Source organism: Egretta garzetta, unplaced genomic scaffold, assembly GCF_000687185.1.
Source record: "Egretta garzetta isolate BGI_Z169 unplaced genomic scaffold, ASM68718v1 scaffold640, whole genome shotgun sequence".
Lineage (NCBI taxonomy): Eukaryota > Metazoa > Chordata > Aves > Pelecaniformes > Ardeidae > Egretta > Egretta garzetta.
Genome location: NW_009258264.1, coordinates 640,507 through 651,589, shown reverse-complemented (window position 1 = coordinate 651,589; position 11,083 = coordinate 640,507). Strand labels below are relative to the sequence as shown.

The 11,083-nt window shown below is 51.6% G+C and overlaps 1 protein-coding gene across 1 annotated transcript in view; it reads left to right on the top strand.

Moving 5' to 3' along the window:
• Positions 1-10,544, top strand: part of SLC41A1 (solute carrier family 41 member 1) — a 24,685-nt gene extending 14,141 nt beyond the window's left edge. The window contains exons 4-11 of the mRNA XM_009647795.2: positions 344-415; positions 697-841; positions 937-1,083; positions 1,853-2,000; positions 2,620-2,699; positions 3,508-3,642; positions 5,150-5,298; positions 6,985-10,544. Coding sequence (XP_009646090.1) covers positions 344-415; positions 697-841; positions 937-1,083; positions 1,853-2,000; positions 2,620-2,699; positions 3,508-3,642; positions 5,150-5,298; positions 6,985-7,170 — 1,062 coding nt within the window. The 3' untranslated portion in view covers positions 7,171-10,544. The remainder of the gene's footprint in view (positions 1-343; positions 416-696; positions 842-936; positions 1,084-1,852; positions 2,001-2,619; positions 2,700-3,507; positions 3,643-5,149; positions 5,299-6,984) is intronic.
• Positions 10,545-11,083: the final 539 nt, after the last annotated feature.

Genomic DNA, 11,083 nt, shown 5'->3' with positions numbered 1-11,083 from the left:
GCTGAAGCTGAAACTGGGAACAGCTTTGGTGTTCCAGAGTACAAAACCAGAGTAACTGTTGGAAGAGGCACTGTAGTTACCCAGGCTGTAAAGCCCAAGTGACATTTCACAGGACTGCATGTGACAGACTGGGGTGTTACTGCAGAGCTATGCCCCAGCTGTACACACATACATGCACGCATGGACACGTACACTTTTGCTACCGAATTGCTCTTCCGTAAGAGCTGAGGATTTGAGGTTGTTATTCTCTCCTGCTCCTGGCACAAACTTGCATAGCTGGAAGGCAGGAATTTGAGTGCAAAATGCTGTCTGTCTTTAATGATGTTGGGATGTCTTCTTGCAGGCTAATATTGGCCAAATGGATACACCCAAAGAGCTCTGGAAGATGATAACGGGGAACATGGCTCTGATACAGGTAAGGATTGGGAAAGGAGAAGAAAGTGGGAGTACTGGTAGTTGGTGTAAGCCAACTGTGGCGAGCATCAGGTTTAAATGCCTGGGCTTTGGTATTGTCAGCTTCTTGTCCAACAGTCATCGTACCGTTACGGTTTGCTCTGTGGGTGAGACGTGGTGTTTCCCTGCTAGATGCTAATTCACCTGAAATGATGGTACCCTGGGTGGTGTTTCCCTCTTCCCTCAGCCCAGGACCATTTCTCTCTCTAGTCCTCTTGGTGACCATCTAGTTTTTATTTTCAGGTTCAGGCTACTGTGGTTGGCTTCCTGGCCTCGATTGCAGCAGTGATATTCGGATGGATCCCAGATGGGCACTTCAGCATTGACCATGCTGTCCTGCTGTGTGCCAGCAGCGTGGCTACTGCTTTCATTGCTTCCCTTGTTTTGGGTGAGAGACAGAGCCTGCACACCCTCCATCCACCTCTTCCTAAATAATGGGCTGTCCTTGGCCTCATCCTGTTTTCTTCTTCTTTTTGGCTGTAGGCATGATTATGATTGGGGTCATCATCGGATCCAGGAAGATGGGGATCAATCCTGATAACGTCGCCACACCAATTGCTGCCAGCCTGGGGGATCTTATCACCCTGGCTCTGCTTTCAGGAATCAGCTGGGGCTTGTACAAAGAGCTGGGTGAGGAGCAATAAAAGTCTTTTGTCTCCCTGGTCCTTCCACGTGCTGCCGCATCTCCCTTGCAATTCACCCTCTTCCTTTGCCCTTCCTGTTCTCGGGGTATATAGGAAGCCTGGCCTGGAAGCTACCCCAGTTAGTGAGACCTAGTCAGAACTGATAAGGGGAGGAAACGGACCTTCTTACTGCCTTGTAGCTGCAGACAGTCTTGGCAGTGATCTGCATGCTTCCTTCTTACCAGGTAAAGTGGTAAGGGAGAGGTGGTCTCCTTCCAAGTGCCAGGGGCTTGATTGTGGCTAAAGCAGTGGGAGAAGGCAGGTTTAGATTTCATCTTTTGTATTGTCAGCACCAGCTGGAGATCCTCAGTGCAGAGCTGCAGCTGTAGACTCTAGACTTCCTCCTCCCTCCCCTCCACCTTCCTTCCCTGGCGGCTGGGATGCAGGGGATGTGACTCAGACAGGTTCAGCCAAAGGTGAAGCAACGCTGTGAGGTCTTGCCCAGGAGTGGGAATTGGGAACGAGCAGTTAGAAATTGAAGAGATCTCACTTGGATCTGTTGATAAAGCCCCTGTAAGTACACCAGGAGAAGGAAATGCCATGTCCTGCAGAGCTGAGGCTGGTCTGGTCTCATTTGCCTGCCCTTCCTGGAGTTTCTGATTCCAGGGGTGACAGCAGTCTGTAGGCAGGCTGGATCAGCTCAGCCGGAGTAGCACCCCACCTTGCTGCAGCGGGACGTGTCCTTGATCTGTTGCCTCTGCTTATTTCCCCCTCAGAGAGCAAAGCCTACGTGAATCCTTTGGTATGCGCCTTCTTCATAGCTCTGCTGCCCATCTGGATCATCATTGCCAAGAAGAATGCAGCAACTCGGGAGGTGCTGTACTCTGGCTGGGAGCCAGTCATTATCGCAATGGCTATTAGCAGGTAGACACAGACACAACTCACCCTTTTCCAAACACAGACACAACTCACCCTTTCCCCCAACCCTTTCAACCCCTTAGCCCTTGGTAGGTTCTGGAACAAGATGAAACCAAACCTCTTCTGCTTCCATGGTCCAGACTGCCAGGAAACTAGAGGTTATTTTGTGTTTTCTAGACAAAGACACGGGGTTCTAGATCCTGAGGGACAGGAGTGATTAAGCATCTCTCTGCTGGAATCCAGGGCCTTAGCAATGTGCCAGCTGCTGCACAGGGAGGCTCTGGCATGGCCACAGAGTAAACACAGATCCCATTTAGCAGTCTTCTGCACAAGAGCCCTCTGAAGGGCGGGATTGCTGTTGATTATTGTGTTGCAGTAAACTGTACGTTGGGGGGTTTAGTCTTTGGTGCTTTTTGGCAGCAATGAGAAAAGATTCTGCTAAAGCTGTCTTCTGTTATCAAATATTGAGGATTAAAATCGTGTGCAACAACTGCAGCCTTAAGTGCATGCTCACAGGTGTATATATCACCCTTGGGTGCACACATGGTAGCAGAGAGAACCCCCAGTGCTTTGTGTATTTCCTAATGAGCTTTCAGCACTGACCTCTTCAATCTTCCCTCTGCAGTGTTGGGGGTTTAATTTTGGACAGAACAGTCTCAGACCCAAACTTTGCTGGGATGGCTGTCTTCACACCAGTTATTAATGGTGAGTTCCTTTTCATTCTGGAATTGCAGCTCTTGGAGACACTTGGCAGACAGCGGAATCGTCCCGTGTGCGTTATTTCAGGCAGATTAAGGAGAGTGATTCTCTTTGACAGTGAGACACGGTGGTTAGACCAAAGCTTCACAGCAGTGTGGCTCCCTCTGGTGCCAGCCTTTCACCAGAGGGTAACTGGCCTGGGAGGCTGTTGCCTAAAAGACATGTTTTCCAGGGGCCCAACCAAAAAAAGTCTTCATTTCCTGATTCCTCCTGGCCGGTGGAAGACCCCCCATCTTCCAAGATAGTTGCCTTGTGGCATAAGGATTTGGATTTGCAACTCAGAATCAGGAAATCTAATTGCTTCTGGTATAAGGTGTTGACCTCCTTTCTGCCTAATGAACAAGGGAAACTTCTTCTTTTATTACTTTTTGCAAATGGAGTTAATTTTGAGCCAGTATGTTTTGTGCTAGTGGGTTCCACAGTTTCATTATGCCTTATGCACAAAATAATAATTTTAAACTTCCTGTGTCTGTTTTGGTGGCTGACTCATCATTTTTTTGTTTCATGTATTTCTTCCAATCAAAGCTGTTGTAAGAGAATTGCATCTATTTTATTAAGGGGCCTAAGGGGAAACCGTAGAACAGTGTGCTTTGTCTCAGTCCTTTACATCCTGCAAAAGTGGAATTCGGGTCAAAAATAGACTGTCCTACATTATTCCAGCACCTGGCAATTCCAGATCTGCCGGCCGTTGAAAATAGCTCTTTCTCCTTAAAGTGCTTGAGACATCATCTTACTGCTCTCTCCTTATCTGCAGGTGTGGGTGGCAACCTGGTGGCCGTGCAGGCTAGTCGCATCTCCACTTACCTGCACATGAGTGGGATGCCTGGAGAGAGCTCCGAAACAGCCCCTCGCAAGTGCCCCAGCCCTTGCAGCACTTTCTTCAGCTCAGGTATCCAAGTCGGGTGTTGAAATACAGTGGCTTCTGCCAGCAGCAGTTGCTGCAGTTGGCTGGCTAAACTTGTCTGTGACAGTGGCTGGAGCACTGTCGTGGGAAATGGTGGCTGAAGGCAGCCAGCCTTCATGCTGAAGGCAGCCAATGCTTGGAGGCAGCCAGCAGCCCAGGGATGGGGCTGGTCTTCTGGCCTGGCCTGGCCTGCCCTCTAGAGACGGCCGGACCCTTAGCCAAGCTGCTGGGCGAGAGGACGTAGCCCTGCTGGGTGAGGACGCAGAAGTCCCGTGCCCTGCTTGTCTAACACTGTAAATCCTCTGCCCTCTACGTCTTTTCCAGATTTCTCCAAGTCCTGGTTTCAGCTGGGATGGAGTTAATTTTCTTCCTAGTAGCTGGCATAGCGCAGTGTTTTGGATTCAGTATGGGAAGAACATTGATAACACCCTGATGGTTCAGTTGTTGCTAAGCAGTGTCTGTACTGGTCAAGGCCTTTTCAGCTTCCCCAGCTCTGCCAGGGGCACCAGGAGCTGGGATGGGGCACGGCCAGGACAGCCGACCCCAACTGGCCCAATGGGCTATTCCAGACCATATGACATCATGCCCAGTATATAAACTGGGAGGAGTTGGCCAGGGGGAGTGACCACTGCTTGGGAACTGGCTGGGTGTTGGTTAGCGAGTGGTGAGCAGTTGCATTGCACATCACTTATTTTTTATATTATTACTATTATTATTTTCCCTTCCTTTTCTGTCCTATTAAACTGTCTTTATCCACAAATTTAATCTCCCCCCCCACCCCTGATTACCCCAGCAGTCCAGGATACTGAAGCCTGCCTTGAGGCTGCTCCAGTGTTGCAGCTCTGCTGGGCTTATAGAGCTGCAGTTACAGAAAGCCCCTCACGAAGGCTCCCCAACAGCGCTGGTTTTTGTGGCAGTTGTGTGGCAGAACACAGCCCAAACTTGCATTCTGGCCCAGAGTGCCAGGTTATTACTCCCCAGACTTCCTAGAGAGGCCTGATAGCCTGCAGCCTGGCTTGTGCCTTCTGGGCCACGGCTGTGCCTGAAGAGCAAGCAGGGGTGAGAGGTCTTGAACGTGGTGGTGGATCTGTTGGGAAACGGATCACCAGCCCAAGTGGAGACAGAGCTGCGAGGAAATTTAACATCCGTGGTAAATTCTTGACGGCTCTGCACTGAGCGCTGTCAGAGGTGGACAGAAGTCCTTTCAGCAGCTGAGGTCTGAGAACAGCTTTTGCTCTGGGGACGGAATTAAGCTCTGCTAATGAGCTTGGTGCAAAGAGTCCTTGGGCGTCCTGACAGCTGGGTCATCATTCAGGGTGCTGCCTTCCAGCCTAAATCTGCAGTGTGGGGATGAGGATCTGGTGTGCTGGTCCCTGCTTCTGATTTGACCATAGTTGTGCTGCCTTGGCCCCTGAAGCCTAGGGAGGCTGCAGAGCTGCTGTGTGTTCAAGCCTATCTTAAGCCTGAACTCCGTCTTTGTTTCCTTTTGCAGATGTGAACTCTCGCTCTGCTCGCGTGCTCTTTCTTCTGGTGGTGCCTGGACACTTGGTTTTCCTTTACACCATCAGCTCCATGCAAGGTGGACACACTACCCTCACGCTGATTTTCATAGTCTTCTATATGACAGCTGCACTTCTCCAGGTAAGCTGGAGCCCTCCCGGGGGCCGTAACCCCTCGGGCTGGATAAGGGGACGCTGCCGTGTCATCTGCAGCGGGGACCTGTTCAGCCAGCTAAGTCGCAGGCACGCTGCTGAAGGCGCTGCGATATACCCTACCCCTAGGTAAGAGATTTATGTGCTGGGGAGAGGGATGCCAAGTAGATTGTATTTGTCAAATGAGCCGGTATCAAACTAAATAAACCCTTCTTTGTTGATACCTGTACATGCAATTCTTCCTTCCTACCATTCTTGGCAAGTTTTGAATCTGTCTTTTGTTCTTTTTAAGTCCTTCTGATAGCAGAAGCATTTACCTCTTGTGTGTTAATCTGCCCTATAAGGTACTTTAGCAATTTTAAAAATGCTGTTGAAGAAAACAGGATGTGGAATTTGCAGGAACCCCATGCCTTGTGTGGCTTGTCCTGCCCTTTCCCTGCCTCCCCTGCAGGGTAGAGATCTGCCAGCCCTGCGGCGCGGGGCTCCCGGTCTCCTCGCAGGGGCTGTGTGAGCCCATAACGATGGTGGTTCTGAGGGACGTACACAGGCCGGGATATTCATGCCACAGAAATCCAGTGGCCGCTTGCAGGAGTCCGGCTGCCTGCGTGGCAGAGCCGGGAGAGATGCTCTGGTTAGGGAGTTTCCTACTAAGCCCAGCTGCACTCCCCCTCCACCCACCCCCTTCGCCTGTGGAAGCCGTGCATGGTTTCAGTGCCCCCCTAAAATCAACAACCGGGGCCAGCATGAGGAAATGAGTCAGAGCATCCATCAGAGGCAAGAGCAGCGTGCTGTCATCCAGGAGGCTAAATTTAGGTTGTGAATTCCTTCTGGGTGCTTGGGCGCTTGGAGGGGGCTTCCGCTCGCAGCCGCTCTGCGGAGCCACTGCTGTGAGCATCCTGCAGGCTGGGGGGCAGCAGGGTGGGAGCTGGCAGCAGAGGGACTGCCCTGTGCTGACTGCTGTGGTCCTGAGCTCTGCTGTGTCCCGAGCGAGACCCTCCCAGCCCCAGAGACACCAGAGCCATTAGCAACGGGTCTGCGGCCACTTCGCATCCTTGTCCCAGGCTTGAGAGGATCCAATGTGGATCTCTCCTGTCTTTAGGTATCGATACGAGCCTCTCGCTGCATTGAAGCAGACGGGGGAGAACATCACGCCCCGGTGGTTTCAGCTGCTGGGTGTTTGCTCTTTTATTTCTGGAAGCCAGGCATTGCTGTCCCTTCCTGTGTGCTTCTGAGTCCCCTCTTTGCCCCATATCTCTTCAAGCTTATTCTGGTTAGACCTGAAAGCTAAGATGCAAAATTCAGACTTTTTGGTGTTTGGGTGCCAGTCTTCTCCCTTCTGAGCCTAAATTTGATGATGACATGAAGCTAAAGAAGGGTAGGGCAGAAGCTGTTAAGGACACAGGGGATTAGAAGCGCAGGAGCCCCCTGAAACTCGCCAAGTTCCTCTTTGTGCTGTACTTGTTGCTGTAGGGATGCAGCCTGCATTAAATGCCCAGGCTGCAGTGCTCGGCAAGGCGGTCCTGACCTGCCACCAGCTCTGTTCCTTGGGTTGGGGTTGTGCATCTCTGAGCCTGGCCTCTCCAGCTGGAGCTGCCCCAGCTGATGCTCCGTGAAGGGGGGGATCCCAGAGGTCCGGATTCCTGGCTGATGTGGCTCTTTTCTTCCTGCCTTCCAGGTTCTCATTCTCCTGTACATTGCTGACTGGATGGTGCACTGGATGTGGGGCAGGGACCTCGATCCTGACAACTTCTCCATCCCATACTTGACAGCGCTGGGGGACCTGATTGGAACAGGTCTCCTCGCTCTCAGCTTTCACATCCTCTGGCTCATCGGTGACCGGGACTCCGATGTGGGAGACTAGCTCTCCCTGCTCCCCCCCTTCTCACAGCTCTCCTCCTCCTTTCATTTTGTTGTTGTTTCTTTTCCTCCACCCTTGCTCTCCTTTGCTTCCTCCCCCCGCCCTGTCTCTCTTGAGACTTCATCTTTGATACTGGATTCTCATTATTTTCAATGGGAATTTTATGTGGTTTATATTTCAAGCCAAGTTTGTACAGAAAATAAATCTAATTTTAGGAAGGATAAAAAAAAAGTGTAACGAGACAATCACCAAGTGCAATTTCATAGTAGTTACGTCTGAACCAAGGTTACAGTGAAGATACTGATCAGTCAGATCACACGGGGAGCCCGCCCTGTCCCAGTCACCAGAGGTGAAGGGCTGCTTTTTTCGCTTCATAAGCGTTTTAAATACTGGAGGTAAGGTTCAGATTTATTTTACTGAACAGGCACCTTCTAGCAAAGTAGAACCTCACGGGTGAGGGCATGGGGTGTCTCCTGTCTTCTCTGCCCTGTTGCCCTCCTCCCTTGTGTTTGCTCTCTGGATCTCCCTCCTGTGCCTCACATCCGAAGCACGCAAGTCTCCGGTAGAGGGATTAGCAGAGATGGCGAGGAAGGGTCCTCTGTGCCGAAACACCCATTCCCGTGTGCCCACAAGGGAGGTGAGAGATCGGGGGTTTGAGGGCTGCAGAGCCCTGAAATCTGGCTGTGAGCAGGCTGGTCTCTGCTGACGGATTTAGGCTCCCTTTTGCCAACCACCCGGCAGCATCCCAAACTGCAGGCTGCTGCTTTTGCCTCTCATCGCGTGCTGAGTTCAGCTGCTGCCGCATGCTCTGCGCTTTGTCTGAAGAGGCCGTGAGCTCTCCCCGTCTGCCCTTCTCCCCTTCCGCCTGCCGGGGCTCTGCTGCAGGATGCGCTGGAGCCAGCGTGGACCCCGTGTGCAAGCCTCTCCTTCGTGCTGGCATGGGCACAGCCTGCTCAGGTCAGGTGCCTTTTCTTTCCCGGAGTGGTGGATAGAAAAATAGATCCTATTTTGTGTGTTAAGATTTTCTTTCAGTTGCTGAGCTCTGCTGACAGGCCCATTGCAGCTGAGAAGCCGCCACCCAGTACCTCTCCCAGCTGAGCCTGAGGCATTTCAGACTTGAGAGCGGTAGGCTCTTGGTGTCCCTTCGAAAACGGTGTCTGTGTTCAGCCGCTGGATTTCTCTGTGTGTGTAGGCGCCAGCCAGAAAACAGGTCAGCGGACACAGTCCGATTTCTGAAGCCCTGGTTCTTGGTGCAGCTCTGTACGGGACGGCAGCAGAGGAACCCGCCTGCCCTCGAGCAGGCACGTCAAATCTGGCATCGGGGTCACAGCCCGGCTCGCGAGCGCTGCCCAGGCGCTGCGAGTGCAGGGTTCCCCGCTCTGTTTCTTTCCCCTCTGCTTTTTGCGCTGTGTGATGGCTGAGATGCCTCCTCTTCCCCTGCTAGCGCCTGTTGGAAGGATTCTCCTGCAGCGGCGTCATGAGAGAAAACCCGTTCTGGCTGTGTGGCTGAGGCGCTTGTAAATGATCTTCCTGAACGCTGTCAGCACTCGACGCTTTTTAGCTTGCCCATTTGGGTATAAATCGATTCAGTAACCTGAGTGCAGTTGGATGTGAGCAGGTCTTATTGACCTGGAAACTTCAGGCAGTTACACCGAGTTTAAATGATGTGCTCAGGCAGGCAGCGCTGCTAAGGAGGCCCCGTGCATGAATGTCAGTGGGGTGCAGGTGTGTGCAAGGGGGGAGAGCTCTTGGCGTCTGTCCAGGATGGGGCAGTCCATCCCACGGAGCCTAACCTCAGTGCTGCACTGCCCAAAGCTTGGGGAGCTGCCAGGATCTTCCCAAACGCTGGGGGAATGCCTACAGCATTCAGCGTAGTAGCGTCGTGCATCCTGATCCTGAGATGACAGCAGAGCTCTCGTTTGGGTTAGCAGTGCAGGCCTGGAGTCCTGCGGCTCCCCCCCTGGTCTGGGCACTGCCTGTCCTAGGTATTTGCAGCTCCAGAACATAACCTGAAAGCTGCTGGATTTGCAGTTGCCTGCTTTTCCTCTTGCTGCAAGGGAGTTCCTCAGCAGAACACAACCATCCTCAATTGGCCTCATTTCCTCCTTCAGGTTAATTTCTGTATTTCTCATGCAAGCCAGTGCTTGTCTCCTTTTGGCTTTCTGTCCCAGCAAGGCTGTGTATCTGCCCAGCTGGAAACTGGTGCAATGTGGTGCTGGGAACGCTGATCTTCATCTGAAATAAGGCCAGGCTGGAAGATCTGTTTGTTACTCTGGAGAATGCCAGAACTAGCTGAGCTCTGCAAAGCCCTGCCTAAGTGCAGAGCGTTTTGGTTTTTAGGTGAGGAGCAAGTCATTAGGAACGGTTCCCACCTCCCCCCAGGAAGGAGCTGAATGCACTCCCAATGGTCCAAGTCAAGACCAAAGTTAGTCTGGGATCAGACATTGTCCCAACCCAGAGATCTGGTTGCAGAGCTGGTCCTTACTCTGGAGATGAGCGTGTTGGAAAGGAAGGTCAGGATTAACGAGTGGGAAACCAGTTCTGGAAAGCCACGGGAGCAGATGGAGCCAAGCCAAACGGCAGACAGGCTCTTGCCTGCTCAGGACCTCTCTGAAGTTGCAGACAAATCCTTTCCTGCTTCGAGTTCCTCTACTGCCTGAGCTGCCCGTAGTGGCCGGGAGGCAGAGATGGGATCCTTGCCCTCTCCGGCTGCTCATGCTCAGACCCCCAGAAGAGCGGGTGATGTATTTTGGAGACGGCTTTCCCCTTTCTACCTTTCTAGTGTAACATCAGGCTGCTTTCCCCTTCCCCACCTTTGCAGCAGGTCCTTCACGGCAGGGGCTCTGAACCCCGCATTCTCCACCCTAGTGACGTGACTTCTCATGCATCTCATTTGGCCAAAACCCCAAAGCCAACAAACCAGCCCTCGCGCCCTGCTGTACCCAAGTCTCAGCCCAGGGACTTCTGGAGTATTCTCTGCTGCTCACCTGATTTCTCTGCCCAGTGTTGAGGAGTAGATATGAGACCTCCTTCCATTAACACTTAAGCTTTTATATATATATAAAAATATATATATATGAGAAACTGTCCTGGTCTTTTAGCTGTCACATTGCTATTTAGTGATGGGACAAGAAAAGATTCCCCAGAGGAATAATCTACCATTCATGGTCTCCTATAAAATGAAGAGACCCAGAGGTGATTGAGAGCTGTCACGCTGCTGGGGTGGTGGCGTCCCTGTGTTGATGTGAGGTCTAAGGGGTGTGCGGGGAACAGGTCGGGGAAGAATCTAATTTAAAATTGAAGGATATTGATGGTCAACAACTTTTCCCACCAGTTTGCACTCAAATGCATGCCTACTCTACAGCTGACTGCAAATGAAAAATCCTGGTTTACTATTTTTATTAAAGAAAAAAGACAGTCTTAATTATTTATAGTTCCTATAACTGAATTGACGGATGTCAACTTAACTGATAAATTATATTTGGTTAAATAAAGATGACATTTATTTATGTGGACTGTGGTGTCTTTCCCCCATATGCCCCTCTGCTTTTTTAAAGGTCTCTCACGTTTTGCAGCTTATTTTCGCTTGCACTGAAACTCTTTTGATACGCAGTGGAATGAGAGTTAAGAAAATCAAACAAATTGCTGTGCACAAAGCAAACTGTGATTCATATAAATGAGAGCTTACCAGGCTGGCTTCACCGTGCCCTTGGTTGGTTCCAGGTAACCGCGTGGGGTTGGGTGGTGCCGCCAGGTGCGTACAGAAGCCCTGCCCCGGCTTCCATGCGGCCTCTCTGCCTGGGACTGTCGGTTGAGGTACGTGGGACAAAAGGGTTCGGTGCATTGTTGGAGGCACGCTAAGCCCCTGAATTTGCAGGAATGAGTGGCCGTTGGAGGACACCCATCCTCCCCAGCT